The following is a 17,871-nucleotide window of genomic DNA, read 5'->3' as shown; positions in this document are numbered from 1 at the left end:
AGTTCAAGGCCAGCCAGGGCTGTTACACAGAGAAACCCTGTCTCAAAAACCCCCCAAAAAGATAAACTGTAAACGCACATGCGTACACACACGGACTTAGAGTGGGTAGGTAAGCACTATTAGTCCCTTTATTTTAGTGGGAAATGTGTTTCTTGGTCCTCCTCTACAGTGTCCATGCAGGGCCACCCAGCCTAGCTACCTGAGCTCCACATGAAAGTGGAGAGAAAAAACTGATTTCATACAAGTTGTTTTCTGAACTCTGCACACACACCCACAACCACTTACATCACATGAACACACACAATAACTTTTTAAATTAAAAAAGCTAAAATAACAGTCATTATATTACATAAAATTAAGGTAGAAGGAAAGATTACTACATTATGTCTAATTTTCACCTTCCCATCAAAAAGCTTCAATGCCCCAAGTAAATCATTTAACTTCTGTAAGTCTATTATTTCCTTCAGCAATGAAATCAAATTAGCCCAAGGGATTCAAACATCACATTTATGATTAAAGAATATATTATGATGAATGCCATCTGAGTCTCTAAGGACTGAATAAACATAAGTAAATTATAAGCTTTAGACATTTAATGATTAATATGAACTGTGATTTGAATTTCTTTAACATCTTAAGATACTATGGTTAACTGTTCTCTATATTTACAAGGAATATTCTTAAAACTACTTACATCTGGCTGAATTGCTTTAAACACTGGAACATCCATTAGCGTTATCTGACCCTGAAAGACAAAGGGGAGTTTGTTTTGTTTTGAATGCCAAGTTCTTTGGAACCCTATGATACAAAATTTATTCAAAGTAAAATAAATAAAATTTCTACTCGATACTGAATTACGGGATACATAGTCTTTATGGACTTTAAGACAATAGGAAGTTTAGTCTTGGGCCATAACTCCTAGTTGTCTCAGTCCTGGAAAAGGGAAATAGTTTGGTACGGTATCCATTAGACGGATCAGAAGGTCTCCCAGCACCAAGACTGAACCTACATTCAGGACCTGAGTTCAATCCCTGGTCCACACGGCAGAGGCAGAGAAGCAACTCTGAAGTTGCCCTCTGAGCACACACACGCCATGGTGCATGTGCCCCCTTCTCATACAAATAAAGAAATGCATGTACTTAAAAACAGACAAACAAAACTTTCAAGAGAAGCAATCAGGGAAGGGTAAACACACAGCACAAACCAGAGCACTTTATTCCTGGAACCCAAGAGTGGTTCAAGACCAAACGAGCAGTTTATTCAGTTAACAGAAGGAAACCAAAGACCTAAGTAAATGAACATTTATGCCAGTTAAAAAGATGTGCTAGATAATTCATGATATTCCAACGACTGGAAAATCACATTTCCCAATTTTGAAATTTACAAAACAGAAAACAAACACACTGTGGAGCATAATAAGGTGGGCTTGAGTCAGCAAGGCAGTGATCAAGTTGCTTACCAAACAGACGGAGTAACAAGAAACTACCCTTTAAAAAAGTTGTCTTCCCTCTCACCCTCCTTCTCTTGCTCCGTACTGTGTAAACCTCTAAATCCTAGGTCCAGCTTGAAAAACAAAACACCTCCTCCACTCCGAGGCCATGAATTCTAACTCAGTAATAACAACACAAGTATATAAATTGCATGCAAAAACTGGAAATCCAGAGGCGGAAAGCTTACCGCGTATTCTTCTGGCGTAACTTTAAGAACATCAAATACCACAGCATCAAAACTTTTCTTCAATTCAGAGCCTTTCTCACTTACCGACTCTGAGCTGCTACTTTTCTGTCAAGGAAGAAAACACAGCCTTTAAACCCGGGCTCAGCCTGTGTCACAGAAAGGAGACTATCCCGGGGCTGAGGGCGTGGACAGTTGGTAATGTGTCTGCTATAAACACGGGGACCTAACTTGGGAGTCTCCAACACCCATGCAAAATCTTGGCAAACTACGCTTCTATAGCCCTGGTGCTGGGCAGAGCGCAGAGACAAGTGGATCCATGGAGGGTGGTGGCCAGTAGACCAGCTGAATTGTAAGCTCTGGGTTCAGTGTCAGACTCTCAACAATAAACTGGAGAGTGAATGAAGAGCGCTGGTGTCCGCACGCACATGAACACGAACATACACACACACACACACACACACACACACACACACACACACACACACAGAGGAACTAACCACACTGTGTAAGAAAAGACAGAGAAAAGCTGATAGAGCATGGTGCTTAGTTGGAGGAGTGCTATATAAAGAATCAGAAAATGTTAAAGCTCATGTTGAATTTTGACTTTTTTCGGTTCCTATGTAAGTCACTCTTTTGTATATTTCTTCAAATAAATATTCTGGTTTCACATAGTTCTAGTATGAGATAAAGAGAAGAGAACACTGTACACCCATAGTCATGCATCACTTAACAACTCAGACACTGTCAATGTGTTGTTAAACAATCTTGCCAATTATTGTCACAGTTTACCCACACAATCTACAACAGCTACAACATGATCAGGGCACCATTACTATACATGAAGCTGCTACTGACCAAATGCCATTATGCAAGGCGTGACTGTATTTATAACTTTTATAACTAGGAGAAATAGAAAATGCTCTTGTAATATAAACCACAAGGAAATATCTAGAATTCCATTTATTAAACAACGGCATAAGCCATTCATACTTGTTAGTATATGTTAATGGCTGGTCATGGTTATCACTTACCACACCTAGTAAGAGGGAACTTAGGAGGAACTGCCCCATCAGACTGCTGCTGCAGGCATGTCTGTGGGGCATTTTCTTGACTGCCAATTGACATGGGAGGGCCCAGACACTGAGGAGGCTCCACCCTTAGGGAGATGATCTAGACTGTAGGAGGAAGCTGACAGGGAGAGCCTGGACAAGCCAGGAAGGAGCAGCTTTCCTCCAAGGAATGCACTTTAGTTCCTGCCTCCAGCTTGCTCCCATGAGTTCCTGCTCACTCAGTCCGTCAACCCCAGTGGCTTCTGGCCACGGGGTTCCTCACACAACAGAAAGCAGCTGCAACAGAACAGGTTCAGAGAGTGGGGCTGTGGTTCTCACAGGCCAGACAGCGTTTGCTGGAAAGAATCTGGAGCTTTGGGCTGCAAAAGCCATGAAAGGTCAGGGCTGTTCTCTGGGAGTTTAAAAGATACGGATGCTGAAAGAAAATGCAGACAATGGAGGTCTGGCTTGATATGAAGTCACAACATGCTCCCACAGTTGGGCATGCCGGGTGGACCTAGACACTTCCACCTATTTCCGGTTCAAAATAGCCATTTCTGGGTCAAAACATCTTGCGTGAACAGGACCCTGTGGCTTTGTGTGGTTGCGTAAAGTGCGCAGCGCAACCATGTGATCTACGCGCATGCGTGGAATGGCCACATAAGTCCGTGTACGCAAGTGCAGCCCAGCCTTTATAAGCCAGCGCCATGTTCCTCGGTCTCACTTTCTTCCTCTCTTGACCACATGTGTTTTTCACAGGCCTGTTCACGTCTGTCCCTTTCTTTCCTATCCTAATAAAACTCTTGTTAGTGGATCTGTCGTGTTTTGTGACATTTCCTCGCAGGGTAGCCAAACAACTAACATGGCTAGTGATGTTTCAGAGCAAAGAACAGACTATCAGGGCTGTTCATGTAATGTTCTGGATTAAGAACCTGTGGAAATAAACCTGTGCTGAAGAACCATCTGTGATTTACAACTTCATTCAGGCAAACTCTTCTGGGAAGTATTTCCCTGAGGCCAGCACACAGTGCATGCGGCAAGGCTGAATTCATGCTGGAAGCTGAACATGACAGTATGTAAGAGTGCCTCGTGGAACTGGGGTTGAAGGCATGAAGAGGTCATGGAGACTAGTTCATGCTTTGCACCACAAGGTAGACTGGAATTCTTGCAAAGAGGCCTGGAGTAGCCATTAGTAAAGGTGCAGCCTCACTGCAGTGGAAGCCCCGGGACCAAAGAGTCTCAGAGAATCCCAGGCTTGGCACTGTGGAGAAGAGCTGGATTCCCTGAGGAGAGGACAGGAAAAGCCACTGGGGCAGAAAATTCTGGACTGTGGGAGAGTGGAAGAAGAGCTGAGCCCAGCCTGAGTGTGAGATGGAGGAGGAGCTGAGCCCAGCCTGAGTGTGAGATGGAGGAGGAGCTGAGCACAGGGTAAGTGTGAGATGGAGGAGGAGCTGAGCCCAGCCTGAGTGTGAGATGGAGGAGGAGCTGAGCACAGCCTGAGTGTGAGATGGAGGAGGAGCTGAGCACAGCCTGAGTGTGAGATGGAGAAGGAGCTGAGCACAGCCTGAGTGTGAGATGGAGGAGGAGCTGAGCACAGCCTGAGTGTGAGATGGAGGAGGAGCTGAGCACAGCCTGAGTGTGAGATGGAGGAGGAGCTGAGCACAGCCTGAGTGTGAGATGGAGGAGGAGCTGAGCACAGCCTGAGTGTGAGATGGAGGAGGAGCTGAGCACAGCCTGAGTGTGGGATGGAGGAGGAGCTGAGCACAGCCTGAGTGTGAGATGGAGGAGGAGCTGAGCACAGCCTGAGTGTGAGATGGAGGAGGAGCTGAGCACAGCCTGAGTGTGAGATGGAGGAGGAGCTGAGCACAGCCTGAGTGTGAGATGGAGGAGGAGCTGAGCACAGCCTGAGTGTGGGATGGAGGAGGAGCACGAGTGTATTAATTCCCTGCTCTCTGCTCTTGCTAGAGACATAGTGTGACTAGCTGCTTCAAGCTCCGGCAGCCCTGACTTCCCCACAGTGGCAGACTGTAATCCGGAACTGTGAGTCAACTCAGCCCTTTCTCCCTAAAGCTGCTTTCGTCCAGGAATTTATCAGGGTGGCAGGAGACGAAGGTGGAGGACAGCACCAGAAGAGTATGATGCTTTGATTCCCACGATGGGGCTTTTAGGACGCGGTGACTGTTTTGTGGGAGGAACGAGAAGAGCTGAGTGGGCTGCTCAAGTGGAGGCTGACTGGGGAAGAATGCTGGGAATAGACAGGGGTCCTAGATCATGAGGAGGGAAGCAGCGCTCCGCTGAGACCACACCAGGAGTGTGCGGGAAAGTATGGCTGCAATCTGCCTGTGTCCTGAGAACCTGAATAAGAATTTAAACATAATGGACTGACCTGGTTGACAAACTAGTGGCCTAAAAGCCACAGGAGATATTAAGGAAGAAGTCAATTGGTTCAAGTTAGGTATTTTATCCATAAACATCGTTTTTTAAGGAAATCTACAATGATATGTTAACAAGTCTAAAGCTTAAAATGAAGTGGAGAAACACGCTTTTATTTTGTCTTGCCACAGCAGAACTATTTAAAAGGCAGACCTTTTAAACCTTCCTTCTCATAGAGTAAAGTACATTACTCTGAAGCCTAACATAATTCTTTTAGGGGAACAATTTTTGTGCAAGTGAAACATCTGTTACTTGATACATACGCACTTGTACAGTGCTTCCTGTGGACTAGAGCAGGTGTCTCTGGATACAGTTACAAACACACTAACCACATACCCAAGACATATGTAAGAAATACAGCTACAACATGCCAAGTAAATACACAAACAATCTGTCTCAAGGAAGAAAAGCTATGAACAAATTTACACAAGAAAATATAAGTTTTTTGAAGTTACTATTTCAAAACTAACTCCCATCTGTTTATAGGACTAGAAAAGAATTTGTTAAAAGTACAGTATTTGAAATATTTCTGGAAAGACGAAATTTCGTTTCTGTGCAGTGAGAAAGGAAAGCTCTGGAAGGAAGAAAAATCCCACGTGGAAAAACTGACACAGGCAAGTTGTGAAGCTGGGAAGAGGGGACCTCAGCAGAGGAAATGCCTATCAGGTATAGGCATGTCTGTGAGGGACTGTCCTGACTGAGGGTTCATGGGGAGGGCCCAGTCCAGCCAGACTGGCCCCATCCCTAGACAGGTGGGCCTGGCCTTTCCAGAAACAAACTGGGCAATGCCAGAGGGAGCAAGCCAGTAAGCAGCATTCTTCCACAGTTTCTACTTCAAGCTCCTGTCTTCCCTTCCCTCAACGATGGACTGTGACATGTAAACCAAAGAAACCCTCTCTATCCCAAGTTAGTTAAGAGGCTTCACACAGCGACAGGAAGCAAACCAGAACAGAGCCCATCTTGAAAACACAGAGCATGGCAGAGGACAACAGCCGACACTTGTCTTTGGTCTATACCAAGAACATCAGTGTCCACACAAGCAGGTCCACAATAGACCAAGGAGGGGATGAGGCAAGTGCCGGATGGAGACTGGCAATGGGAGCATCTAAAGTTAATTAGTAGGCAACAATGGAACGTTTAAAAGCTGTATTTTACACAATATTAGTTAGGGGCTGGAGAGCTAGTTCAGCTGTTAAAGAGTGCTTCCTTCTGCTCTTCCAGTGGACAGAGGTCAGCTCCCAGGACCCACGTGGGCAGCTCATACCACCCGTTACTCCAGCTCCAGGCAACCTGACACCCTCTTCTGTCCTCCAAGGGTATTTGCACTCATATGGAACACACACACACACACACACACACACACACACACACACACACACAATAATAACAATAATAATAATAACAACAACAACAACAATAATAGCTCATAAAAGAAAAGAGCACATCCCGAGTAGTTGGTGTCGCACACCTTTAATCCCAGCACTCGGGAGGCAGAGACAGGCAGATCTCTGTGAGTTTGAGGCCAGACTGGTCTACAGAGTGAGATCCAGGACAGGCTCCAGAGCTACACAGAGAAACCCTGTCTCAAAAACAAAAACAAAAACGAAACGAAATGAAAAGAGAAAGAAAAAGAAAAAGAAAAAGAAAAGAAAAAAAAGTACTAATTGCTATTAAATTTCAGTTAAATGGACCAGAAACAGAGAAAGTGAGGCATGCTGGCAGTGTGTTGCCTATAATCCCAGCATTTGGGAAACAGAGGCAGGAGGTGGGCTGGAGGTCAGCCTGGGCTCCATGAGACCTGGCATTTTAAAATAAAAACATTCTTGAGCAATTTTCAGCCCCTCAGCAAAGAGACTATGAAGGAAAAGGATACGACTTCCATGGTCACATCACAGAAGATAGTAATTCTGGGCTGGCTGGCCGACTCTGACTCTTGTGACCAAAGGGTGTGGTGCCCAGAGCAACTCAAGTAAACCAAACAACAGCAGCAAAAACATCTGTATCTTTGAACAGGAAGCTATGAGACTGTCCATATTCACAGATGCCAGGAAAGGGGTAAAGAGTGTTACAGATCACTTAGGCCAGAGGATTAAAGAATCAAACAGTATTCTCTTGTACCACAGTAAGAAACCCCCCCCAAAAAGTAGGAAATGCTAAAATTATTAAGGAAAGTATTCAATATTTGTAAACATAGCAAAAAATTGGTGAGGAAAAATAAAGTTGCAACACATGAAAGCAAGAACTGACTTCCTAGTTCAGTCTTAACAGCCATTTCAACTCTAAGCTCTATCAGCAAAGCAAGCCTGTCCTATACTGAGCTGGACTACCAAGAGGTTTAAAGTCATGATCTAGAAAGTACCCTAAAGGGTCATGTCATAGAAGAATATCCCAAAACAGTTTCAATATGAATCCCAAGAGTTCTCAGTAATCATTATTTATTATTTTTAAAGTATCTTAAGTAGATAAAGTACTTGTATGATGCAATTAACATGTTAATGACAAAACTTACTTTTTTTTTTAAAATGATGTATTTATTTGCATAGGTACATCTGTGTGAGGATGTTGGATCCCCTGGAAGTGGAATTACAGACAGTTGTGAGCTGCCATGTGGGTGCTGGGAATTGAACTCAGGACCTCTGGAAGAGCAGCCAGTGCTCTCAACCGCTGAGCCATCTCTCCAGCCCCTTTTGTTTGTTTTTTAAAAGTCGAGCATGGTGACTCATGTACTTTAATCCCAGCACTTGGGAGGTATAAACTGGCAGATCTCTGTGAGTTCCAGCCTGGTCTACACAGTGAGTTTGAGCAAGCCTGGTCTATACAGGAAGACCCTGTTTCAAAACACACACACACACACACACACACACACACACACACACACACACACACCCTTAGAAATGGCTCAAAAGGGAAGAGAGCTTGCTTTTCAGGCATGAGGCCCTGAGTAGACTGCCCAAGGAGCATATAAAAGCCAGGCAGGGCCAAACATGCCTGCAAGCCCAGCACTGTCTCACGGCAGCAAGACAAAGGGTGGCAGGCTAAGATACCTCATGCCGTGTTCCAGTCTCCATATGAGCATGCTCAGGCACATAACGTGTGCACTCACGTGCATACACCATACACAGGCAGACAGAACACATGAACCTGTACACTCATGTGCATACACCACACACATATGCACAGACAAATAATAGTTCTCAGAAGAACAGATACTGCATGCTTTTCTCAGATTATGAAGACTCTATATTTAAATACAAATACACATATATCTATTTACAACAGGAAAGTAGAATGGGAACTATTAAGTGAGAATAAGATGTATCTAAAGAGAAGGGAGGAGAAAGGAAGAGAAAGTAATGAGGAGAAAGACAAATCCTTTCTCATATATAGAACCTAGGATGTGTGTGTCTGTGTGTGTGTGTGTGTGTGTGTGTGTGTGTGTGTGTGTGAGAGAGAGAGAGAGAGAGAGAGAGAGAGAGAGAGAGAGAGGGAGAGATCAAAGCCGAGGGGACTACTTGTAAGGGAGAAAGAGACCAGCAAGCAGGAGAGGAGCGAAGGACAAACTGAGTGAGGTACAAACAAGTAATAACAATAAAATCTATTATTCTGTTCAATGACTAAGAAAGAGGGACTGAAAGACAAGCTGCAGAAGCTGGCTAGTCCTCTGCTCACACTGATTTTACAATGTACCCAACCTCAATGTTTGCAACTTTAGAAAGTCAGACAAGAGGCTTTACAATGAGGCTGTTAGGTCTTACCTCAGAAACGGTCGCTGCGATATTAACACTGCTTGCCTGCCCGTTCATTAGGTCCATGCTTCCCTCATCAGTCCCTGGTCCTATAGCAACAGCAACAAGTCTGACTACTTCATGTCCAAGGCCACAAATACATTATTCCTGTTAGGGAAAAAAAAGAAAAAAAATCAAAATGTGTGTCTTCCTCTAAGTTCACACAAGCAGCCATGCCACGGCCGCGCTGGGGGAAGCTGTCAGTCTGCGAAGTGCCTTGTTTTCACGAAGCCACTGAGTTCAAAGGTCAGAAATACCAAGTGTGTCAATAGTCACTACCACTACAGTGAAATAAAAGTGCTACTTCATTAAGTGAATTCTGTGAGGGAAAAGAACTGAACTGCATAGTATTTTTAGTTTTAACTAAATAACAAGTATTTGAAACGTGGCAAAGTAACACATCCCCCAACTCTGTGACATTTTCAAGGTTCGGATGCCACCTCTAGATTAACAATACTGAAGAAGCTTGCCATTACTGCTCTCCTAAGATAGCACAAACACTTCAGAATAAAAACAGTGGAGGACATGTCACAAAACCACGGACATGCTGCGCTCATCTGGGTAGGGCTCTAAGGGCTGTGAGTATCCATAGGCCTCTGTTATCCCACTGAAAACAGGGGAATGGAAAGTCTGCTCTTGCAGTGACGACAGTGCCATTATATTGCCATACAACACAAAGCACAGCCTCGGGACACCAGCAGGCAAGGAGGAAGGAGGACATGACTCAAGACATCTAAAACTCCAGCCAAATAGTCTTGGTATTGACACCATTTTTCTTTCCCACTCAGCTGAAGTCAGAATATTCACTTGAGATTTTACTGTTTTCCCAAACAATACACCATAATCTCTTCTTTTCCATAAATTGACAGGGGTAACCAGACTTTAAGTCCCTTTCCAAACTTAAGCATCTTCTTTCATGGAAGAAGCTGTAAGGTAGGTATTCTAGGGTTGGGGATTTAGCTCAGTGGTAAAGCGCTCGCCTAGTAAGGGCAAGGCCCTGGGTTCGATTCTCAGCTCAAAAACAAAACAACAACAACACACACACACACACAAGGATTTGTCTTTTTCTCCATTACCTTCTCTTCCTTTCTCCTCCCTTCTCTTTAGATACATCTTATTCTCACTTAATAGTTCCCATTCTACTTTCCTGTTGTAAATAGATATATGTGTATTTGTATTTAAATATAGATTCTTCATAATCTGAGAAAAGCATGCAGTATCTGTTCTTCTGAGAACTATCATTTGTCTGTGTGTATGTGTGTGGTGATCTACACTATTTACCATACAAACGAGTCTGCAATAATCCACCAATCCTATCCCTTTTTCTAACAAGTGCAGGCTCCTCTGGACCTGGGGACACAAGCCTGCACTCTCAGCTAGGCAGGGTCTAAGCAGGATGACCACCAGCCCAAGGGCAGACCAGACACCACTAGAGGGAGAAGTGAGGCTGGCAGGTAGGCGGAATACAGCTCAGTGGTAGAACATGCATGTGGAAGGACCTGGGTTCAGTTCCCAGTACAAGACTCCCCGCCACCTCCCCAGCAAATCATGAGTTTATAGGCTACAACTGAATGCAACATACCAACTTTTCTGTAGTTTCCTCATACATAAAACAGGCAACAGTAAGTGTCTACTCACTGAGCTGTGGTGGAGAAAACTGAGTTGATATGCATTTACATATGGTAAATATGCTCCTACAACAATGCAATGAGGATGCAAATTTTTCCACTATCTACTTAATGAATATAAAGTTTAAATGTAGCAGTTTTCTAAATAAAGAAATAAAGATAGAAACTTTAAATACATTGCTGGCTATCAGCGTCTATGTGGTGAGCACCATAAAAATCCTAAAATGCAGGGGTAAGAATCTGCTTCTTAGATGGACCAAAACATGCCTCTGGGGTTTCAAATGCTTCAAAATTACAACTAATGACAACCGCTTTCAAGCACATGTTAAGTTATTTTCATTGCTTCAGATTAGCCTTAGCACCTTCTAGGGACAGATCATCATACTACAATTATTTAAATATATTTGAATTAACTGGATTTAGAAAGCATTTAAAAAATCAGTATGAAAATCAAGAGCACGGAAATTCCTTCTAGCTCACACTATCTCACTGCACGGGCTCCATTATCCTTACGATACACTGCTAAGGCAAGGCTGATATTTGCCCTGCTGTACTAAAAATCAGCTTGTGCTGGACATAGTGATATATACCTGTAAACGCCAACCCTGTGAGGCCAAAGTAAGAGATCACAGCCCAAGACCAGCCTGGGCTATACAGTAAGTTCTAGGCCAGCCTGGGCTACATAGTGAGATCCAATCCTAATAAATAAATAAAATTTAAAACCCAGATTATATATAAGGATATATTTGAATCAGGTTTTCTTGACCTCAGTTTTACTCAGAGAGAGAGAGAGAGAGAGAGAGAGAGAGAGAGAGAGAGAGGGAGGGAGGGAGGGAGGGAGGGAGGGAGGGAGGGAGGGGAGGGAGGGGGAGGGAGGGAGGGAGTGTTGAATCAGAATCTTACTCTGCAAACCAGACTGGTCTAAAACTGACTACAGAGCCTAAGCTGGCCTCTAATTTTCTGTCAGTATCGCACATTTTGTAACAAAATGTTTTCAAGTCATTTCCTAGCCTGTGTGTGGCAGGTAATAAGAATTTGTAAGTCTGGAGAGCCCCCTAGTGTTAAGAAAAAAATTTGACTTAATTATCCAATTGTCAAACTGACCTATTTGGCAAGTTAAATATATAAATTTTACTCTTTACTAAATAAAGGTAATACAAACTAGGGGTAAACATTAATACATTTGAATCAGGTTTTCTTTGCCTGCTCTCAATCTCTCTCAATCTCTCTCAATCTCTCTCTCTCTCTCTCTCTCTCATTCTTTTCATAATCCAGAATGGTCTAGAACTTCCTAGGCTGGCCTCAAACCCATAGTAAGCCTCCTGCCTCCTGCCTGGCTTTGCCAATTTTTGTTATTAAAATATTTCATGAAAACAAGTTATATTAAAATCCATTATGTGGGAACTAAAAGAAGCATGACTTATTCTTTTGGTATGCATATCAAGACAAATGAGACAAATATATATATATTAGTTTATTTCATTTTACTAAGGATATAAAGTGGCACACTCATTCATGACTACAAATATCACAATACCTATCTTCTTAGTTAAGTTTACTAATTTCAACTTACTCCTTTTCTAGTTCTGAAGGCATTTATTCTGGCTGCCTGCCGGGCTCTTTCCAACCAGCAATATAAGCTCCAACCAGGAAACCCTAAAATGTGCAGACTTAAGATCCTTGCTTGAGTTCACAAATTGTATCACTGATTTGCAGACAGTCAAGCATTTAGCCTCCTAACTGCCCATCTTTTCAAGGGTACTTGCAAAACCACACCAAGTTTTTTTTTTTTTTTTTTGTCTTTTTCCTTTAATAAACAAATAAGGACTAAAGTTGATGGAAAAATTCGTTCCAAACTGATCTCAGTGAGTAGCTGCATGTTCTTTCCTAAGATGACATGTGCTGAGTCCTACAGACATCTTAACTGTTTTACAGAACAGATACTACTGGTGTAACTCAATTTCCTGTAACAAGGAAACTAGGCATGATATGCAATTCATTGGTGTGGTTTCTTTGGAACTATTTGGACACCCAAATATCATCGATAACTCTAAGAACCACAAGTAACTGTGAAGCCTTTGCATATAACTAAACTCTATTTCCTTTAGCACCCAAGCTACATAAACACTCTTCTGTGTTGAATGCTGTACTGTGATACTTCATTAGGGAACAGAACTAGCAAAGATGTCATTGCTGAGTTTGCTAGACAGCCACTGTGGGGTTACTTCTTGAATCACCTACTCCAAGTCAAGCTTTGACACTCTGATTAGACAAGCCTCCAGACTCCAATCTAACAAGGCTTCCGTTACCTTTTCCATCGCTATTCTGACTGCAGTTTATACATTTGATTCTAGTATGAAGTTTATACAGAAGACTTTTGGATTATACTGTTGTTTTTTTAAATTTCTTTCCTTTTTTTGAGACAGGGTTTCTCTGTGTAGCCCTGGGTGTCCTGGACCTTGCTCTGTAGGTCAGCCTGGCCTTGAACTCAGAGATCTGCCTGCCTCTGCCTCCCAAGTGCTGGGGTTAAAGGCATGCACCACCATTGCCTGAGGCATGCTGTTGGTTTTTATTCTTCAACACCATTAACTATGGGCCTCACCCCCTATTCATGTGCATACTATTCACTGACCAACTAAAATGTGTATATCTGTGAATCACAAAAATATGGGTCGTTCTTTTTATAGGATGATCTCTCCCATAATTATGACTGCTTTGTGGCAGCACATTTGCATTATCTTCATGAAAGTCTGCAAGTCCTGTGATTCCCAGTTTGACTCAAATACTCCTTAGGCCATCTGGAGTTGAGCAAACTGGCTTCAGCTTTTAATGGAATTTATGTAAAATGATGTCTCATAACTTAAAAAATACTGTATTTGCTTCAGTAAAAAAAAACTCTACATTTTAAACATTCAAATGGATCATTATAAGTAAAAAAAATTTTTAATGAGGCTGATTAGATGGAAAGGCAATCGCCACACAAGCCTAGTAATTTAAGTTCCATCCCAGGAACCCACGCAAAGGTAGAAGGAGAGAAACAAACTCCTAAATTGTCCTCCAACCTTCACACACTCTGCGGTGTATACATGTGCTTGCGCACGTGTGTGTGCGCACACACACACACACACACACACAAAAACATAAAAAACAAATGTGACAGCAGCAGTGATTTCTCAATAAGAGAAATCAAATCCTTAAGGTGACATTCTTAGACTCTTTAGTACGTATGTTATGACAGACAGCTAGTTTTCCCTCAACGTTTACGTTAAATAACATTTAAAGATACACTTCCAGCTACTCGTGGGAATCCCAAAGGTGTGAGCAGTCTCTGTGCACAGGTACTTAAAGCAAGTCTGCTCCTACCATGTGACTTGACTTTTTTTAATGTAAGAAAGTAAGATTAGTTCCAGATTCCAATACTTTGTTTTTATGATTAGTCATTAAAAATGCTGAGTGCAATTAATATTGAACTGTTTATGACAAAAGTTTAAAAAAGCAGTTGCCTCTTAAAACCATTTCTGGTCCAGTACTAAGTGATTATTTTTGCTATTTACAGTTCACAAAACGCTCAACTTACTATGATAGAAATTTCAAAAGAATGGTTCTGAAAATGATCTAGGTCTAAAGTTTCCTGCCCAATATCTCCCACAAAGTGGCTTTTCACACTGTTTATATTATCATTCCTTAATGACAATTTTGTTTTGTTTCTAGAGATAAGGTTACTCTGTGTAGCTTGCGCCTTTCCTGGAACTCGTTTTGGAGACCAGGCTGGCCTCGAACTCACAGAGATCTGCCTGCCTCTGCCTCCTGGGTGCTGGGATTAAAGGTGTGTGGCACCACCACCCAGACCTTAATGATAATTTTAAGTTTTTTGATGTTAAAGATCAACATTTTTTTAAGAAAAAATTAAAAAAAAAAACATTATTTTTCATCTTTGCATTCATGTACATATAGTATATTTCACCTCAATTATCTACTTAATAAAAATGGGTGATCAAATATTACACCACAAGATGATAGGTCATTTAAGGAGCACAGTTGATGGCCATTTCAGCAACAGAGTTGACAAAAATAGCTTAAAAACTCCATGAGAAACTTACAATAAGAGCCTGAATTCTAATCCCAGTAGAGGAGGAAAGACAGGGCCACTGGAGAACAGAGTAGGTAATCACTGTCTCCTTCCAACCCCACCCCACCCATCTCCATTTGAAGTCGAGTCAGAGCGGTCAAAGCCTGGCCCAACGGTGGGCGATGCTCTGGGAAAATGCGTCTTGGCATAGGAAGATGAGTAAACTTACCTCTGCTGGCCTGGGATTGGGGCTAGAAGACAATACCTACCTCTGCAATCCTTATTCCAGGTAATACCACAGAGACACAGAATCTGAATTTATATTACCAACATGGCACAAGATCCTCAACCTAAGAAGTCCACATTAAAATATGTTCACATGGCCAGGCAGATCTCCATGACTTTGTAGACACCGGGTCTACATAGAGGACTCCAGGCCAGTCAAGACTATGTAGTGAGACCCTGCCTTAAACAAAAAATAAAATCCACACCAGTCACAATCCTTCAACCCAAGACAAGATGGTGGAAACAAAATCTGAACAAGGAACAGGTAATGTGACAGTCAAGCAAACAAAGCCCTACCGACAACGCAATACACAAACACTGTCAGAGGTATAAGCGTACAATCTACTGTAAGTTAAAAGAAACAACAGCAACTAGGATTACCTCTCACGGAAAACTACCAGACCCGTCACAGAAGGGACTGAAATCAGTAGGGGAAGAAATGGAAAGAAAAGCATGGAGAGAAACAAGACTTTTAAAACAAAATTAAATTCATTACAGAAGCACCCTATCAACTCTACTAAGAGGGAATTCACGAGGTAACTAAAGAGCAAAGTGTCACACTGACGGGGAGTGTGAAGAGCATGTAAGAAGTGCAAACCAGCGCACCGGACAGGCCTAAGAGCAGTTCAAAAGGAGACATGAGGAAAGATAAGGGCTGGAGAGTCTCCAGGACTTCAGAGCTGTGCCTCTTCTTACTCAGGACACACAAAAAGAACCACATTTCTCATGGATCACTTTAAACGGGCAAGTAATTCTTTCAAAAATGAGTCAAGTAGAGGTAAATTACTCATATAGGAAAAACAACACAACCCTGACGATTTCTCAACAGCACCAACACGAAAGTAAGGTCTTCAACGTGCTAAGAGAAAACCACCATCCATTTAGAACTCTCCAGTTAGCTTCTCAATCACAAGGAGGGAGAGTGAGCATCTGAAGAGCTGGCTCAGCAGTGAGGAGTGCACACAGCTCTGGCAGGACAAACTGGTTCCCAGCATCCACCATGAACAGTTCCCAACCACCTCTAACTACAGCCTCAGCAGATCCCACACTCCCTCTTCCAGCTTCCAGACATCTGTACTCACACACACATACCGTCCCTGCCACCACACACAACTAAAAATACAAAAACACAGTTAAAAAACAAATACTTTTTTAAGGGGGAGAACAAGAGCTGGGGACTTAGCTCAGTGGAAGATCTCTCGCCTGGCAAGCACAAGGCCCTGGGTTTGGTCATCAGCTGGGGGGAGAGGGCAAAAACGTTTTCAAAAAATCCATGGACCACAACATAGTCCATATAGTAAGAAAATAGGGATAACTATTAATTTCCAAAGTAGAAAAGCCTGTCCTCGTCCCCATTTAAGTTTATAAACCAGGAGAAAGCTCCAGAGTGGAGATAACTATCATTACCATGACTGTTAAGATGACTATTTTTCGGAGCTTTGCCAAAGTGTTTTAGAAATTCACAATCAACTCCTGGTGCAAGCCTTTCGTAAGCAACATTCTGCTTTTATAAAGAAGGAATAAGCAACTCTTTTCATACAAAGTCAGATCACATGTCATATACACTGGATACAACAGTGTAACACACAAAAATGAGGCTAACATTTATGTGGTGCTTTCTACCAGGAAGCCATGCACTAAGTATCATGTCCTTACTATAGTCAATCAACTTGAGAGGTAGTCTTGTTTCTAATCATTTATTTTACTGTGCGATAATTACACCTCCTTTCCTCTCCCCAAGCCCCCTCACATGCCTCTCCTTGCTAACTCAGACTGATGGCCTCTTTTTTTCATTACTGTGGCTGCATACAATGTATATATCTATACATACTTAGTCCTAAATACACAAATACAACCTGTTCAATCTATATAATGTAACTTGCATGTATGTTTCCAGGGCTAACCAATTTGTCCTTATACCTACAGAGAGGCTTAGTCCTCACCCTGCATCAAGGAAACTTCTCTTTGCCACAGATGGTGACCATCTCAGAAAACAACAACCACTCAAAATGCGGAGCTGTGGAGCCCAGTGCCAACGGATCACTACAACACAACCACAGCACCCAAGGCTGGAGAACTTGTGGAAGAGGGGGCAGGAAGACTGTACGAGCCAGACAGGTCAGAGAGCTGCTGTAGACTGTCTCCAGGAATGTAGGAAGCCACACCCACAACAGACGCCAAAGTCAAAGGGGATGGAGAACCATGAGGGTCCATCCTACACTGGGAACTACTCGAGGCCACTGAAGAGAGCTGGGAGAAACTGTCTTCTCCAGGGCAGAGCACATAATTGGTTACCCAACACCGTTTTAAAGGGGACAGCTTGTCCAAATTTACACTCTGGAGATGGACAGTCTGAAGAAAAGAACAAACCTCAAAGGTGTTCCTACTCTGGTGAAACCTAAAATACGGCTAGGAATGAAAGGAGAAAACCATGAGAGATCGAGGGATGTATGTGATCCTGCTTCAAGAATCAGGTGGTTTCTATAGACGTCCGTGTGCAGGAGTAAGAAGAAAAGCACAGCCATGATGAAGTACTAGATGATACAAACACACACACAAATTTAAAAGGAGGGGCGTTGTGAAGAGAAGACGCACCTCCGCACACAGGCCTGCTGACTTGGAGACACTGCTGAGCTCACACAGGGCTCCAAGTCTCAACAGGCAAGCAGAGAAGCGCAGCCGAGAAGGGACAGGTACTGGAGATCATTGACAGCGTCCATATGGAAACGATCTTAAGTACCAGTCCCCGTCTTTAAACTACCTGACACACTGGGCATACCTCCTACCAAACCAGCAGAGCACCTGAAATGACATGCAGGCCCTCATTTAGATGCTTTTTCTATACACCTAGCATGCTCACATTCCAGGCTTTTCACTTCAGTCCTCTTCATCCATTATCACCCAACCTAGCGCAAAAGTCTTGGTCACACAGAAAACAGTCTCTA

General features: G+C 42.8%; 1 protein-coding gene across 3 annotated transcripts in view; it reads right to left on the bottom strand.

Annotated features, from left to right (window-relative positions):
• Positions 1 to 17,871, bottom strand: part of Ralgps2 (Ral GEF with PH domain and SH3 binding motif 2) — a 137,706-nt gene that overhangs the window by 98,530 nt on the left and 21,305 nt on the right. For 2 of the 3 annotated variants that reach the window (XM_036202023.1, XM_036202024.1), the window contains exons 2-4: positions 8,915 to 9,052; positions 1,678 to 1,782; positions 695 to 745 (exon numbers count right to left, since the gene is read on the bottom strand). In XM_036202023.1, coding sequence (XP_036057916.1) covers positions 695 to 745; positions 1,678 to 1,782; positions 8,915 to 8,971 — 213 coding nt within the window. In that variant the 5' untranslated portion in view covers positions 8,972 to 9,052. Of the gene's footprint in view, positions 1 to 694; positions 747 to 1,677; positions 1,783 to 8,914; positions 9,053 to 17,871 lie in introns of those variants that run through there. The other variant, XM_036202025.1, reaches the window with a different exon arrangement.

This window comes from Onychomys torridus, chromosome 11 (genome assembly GCF_903995425.1).
Source record: "Onychomys torridus chromosome 11, mOncTor1.1, whole genome shotgun sequence".
NCBI classification, from domain to species: domain Eukaryota; kingdom Metazoa; phylum Chordata; class Mammalia; order Rodentia; family Cricetidae; genus Onychomys; species Onychomys torridus.
This window is presented reverse-complemented; position numbering and strand designations above follow the sequence as displayed.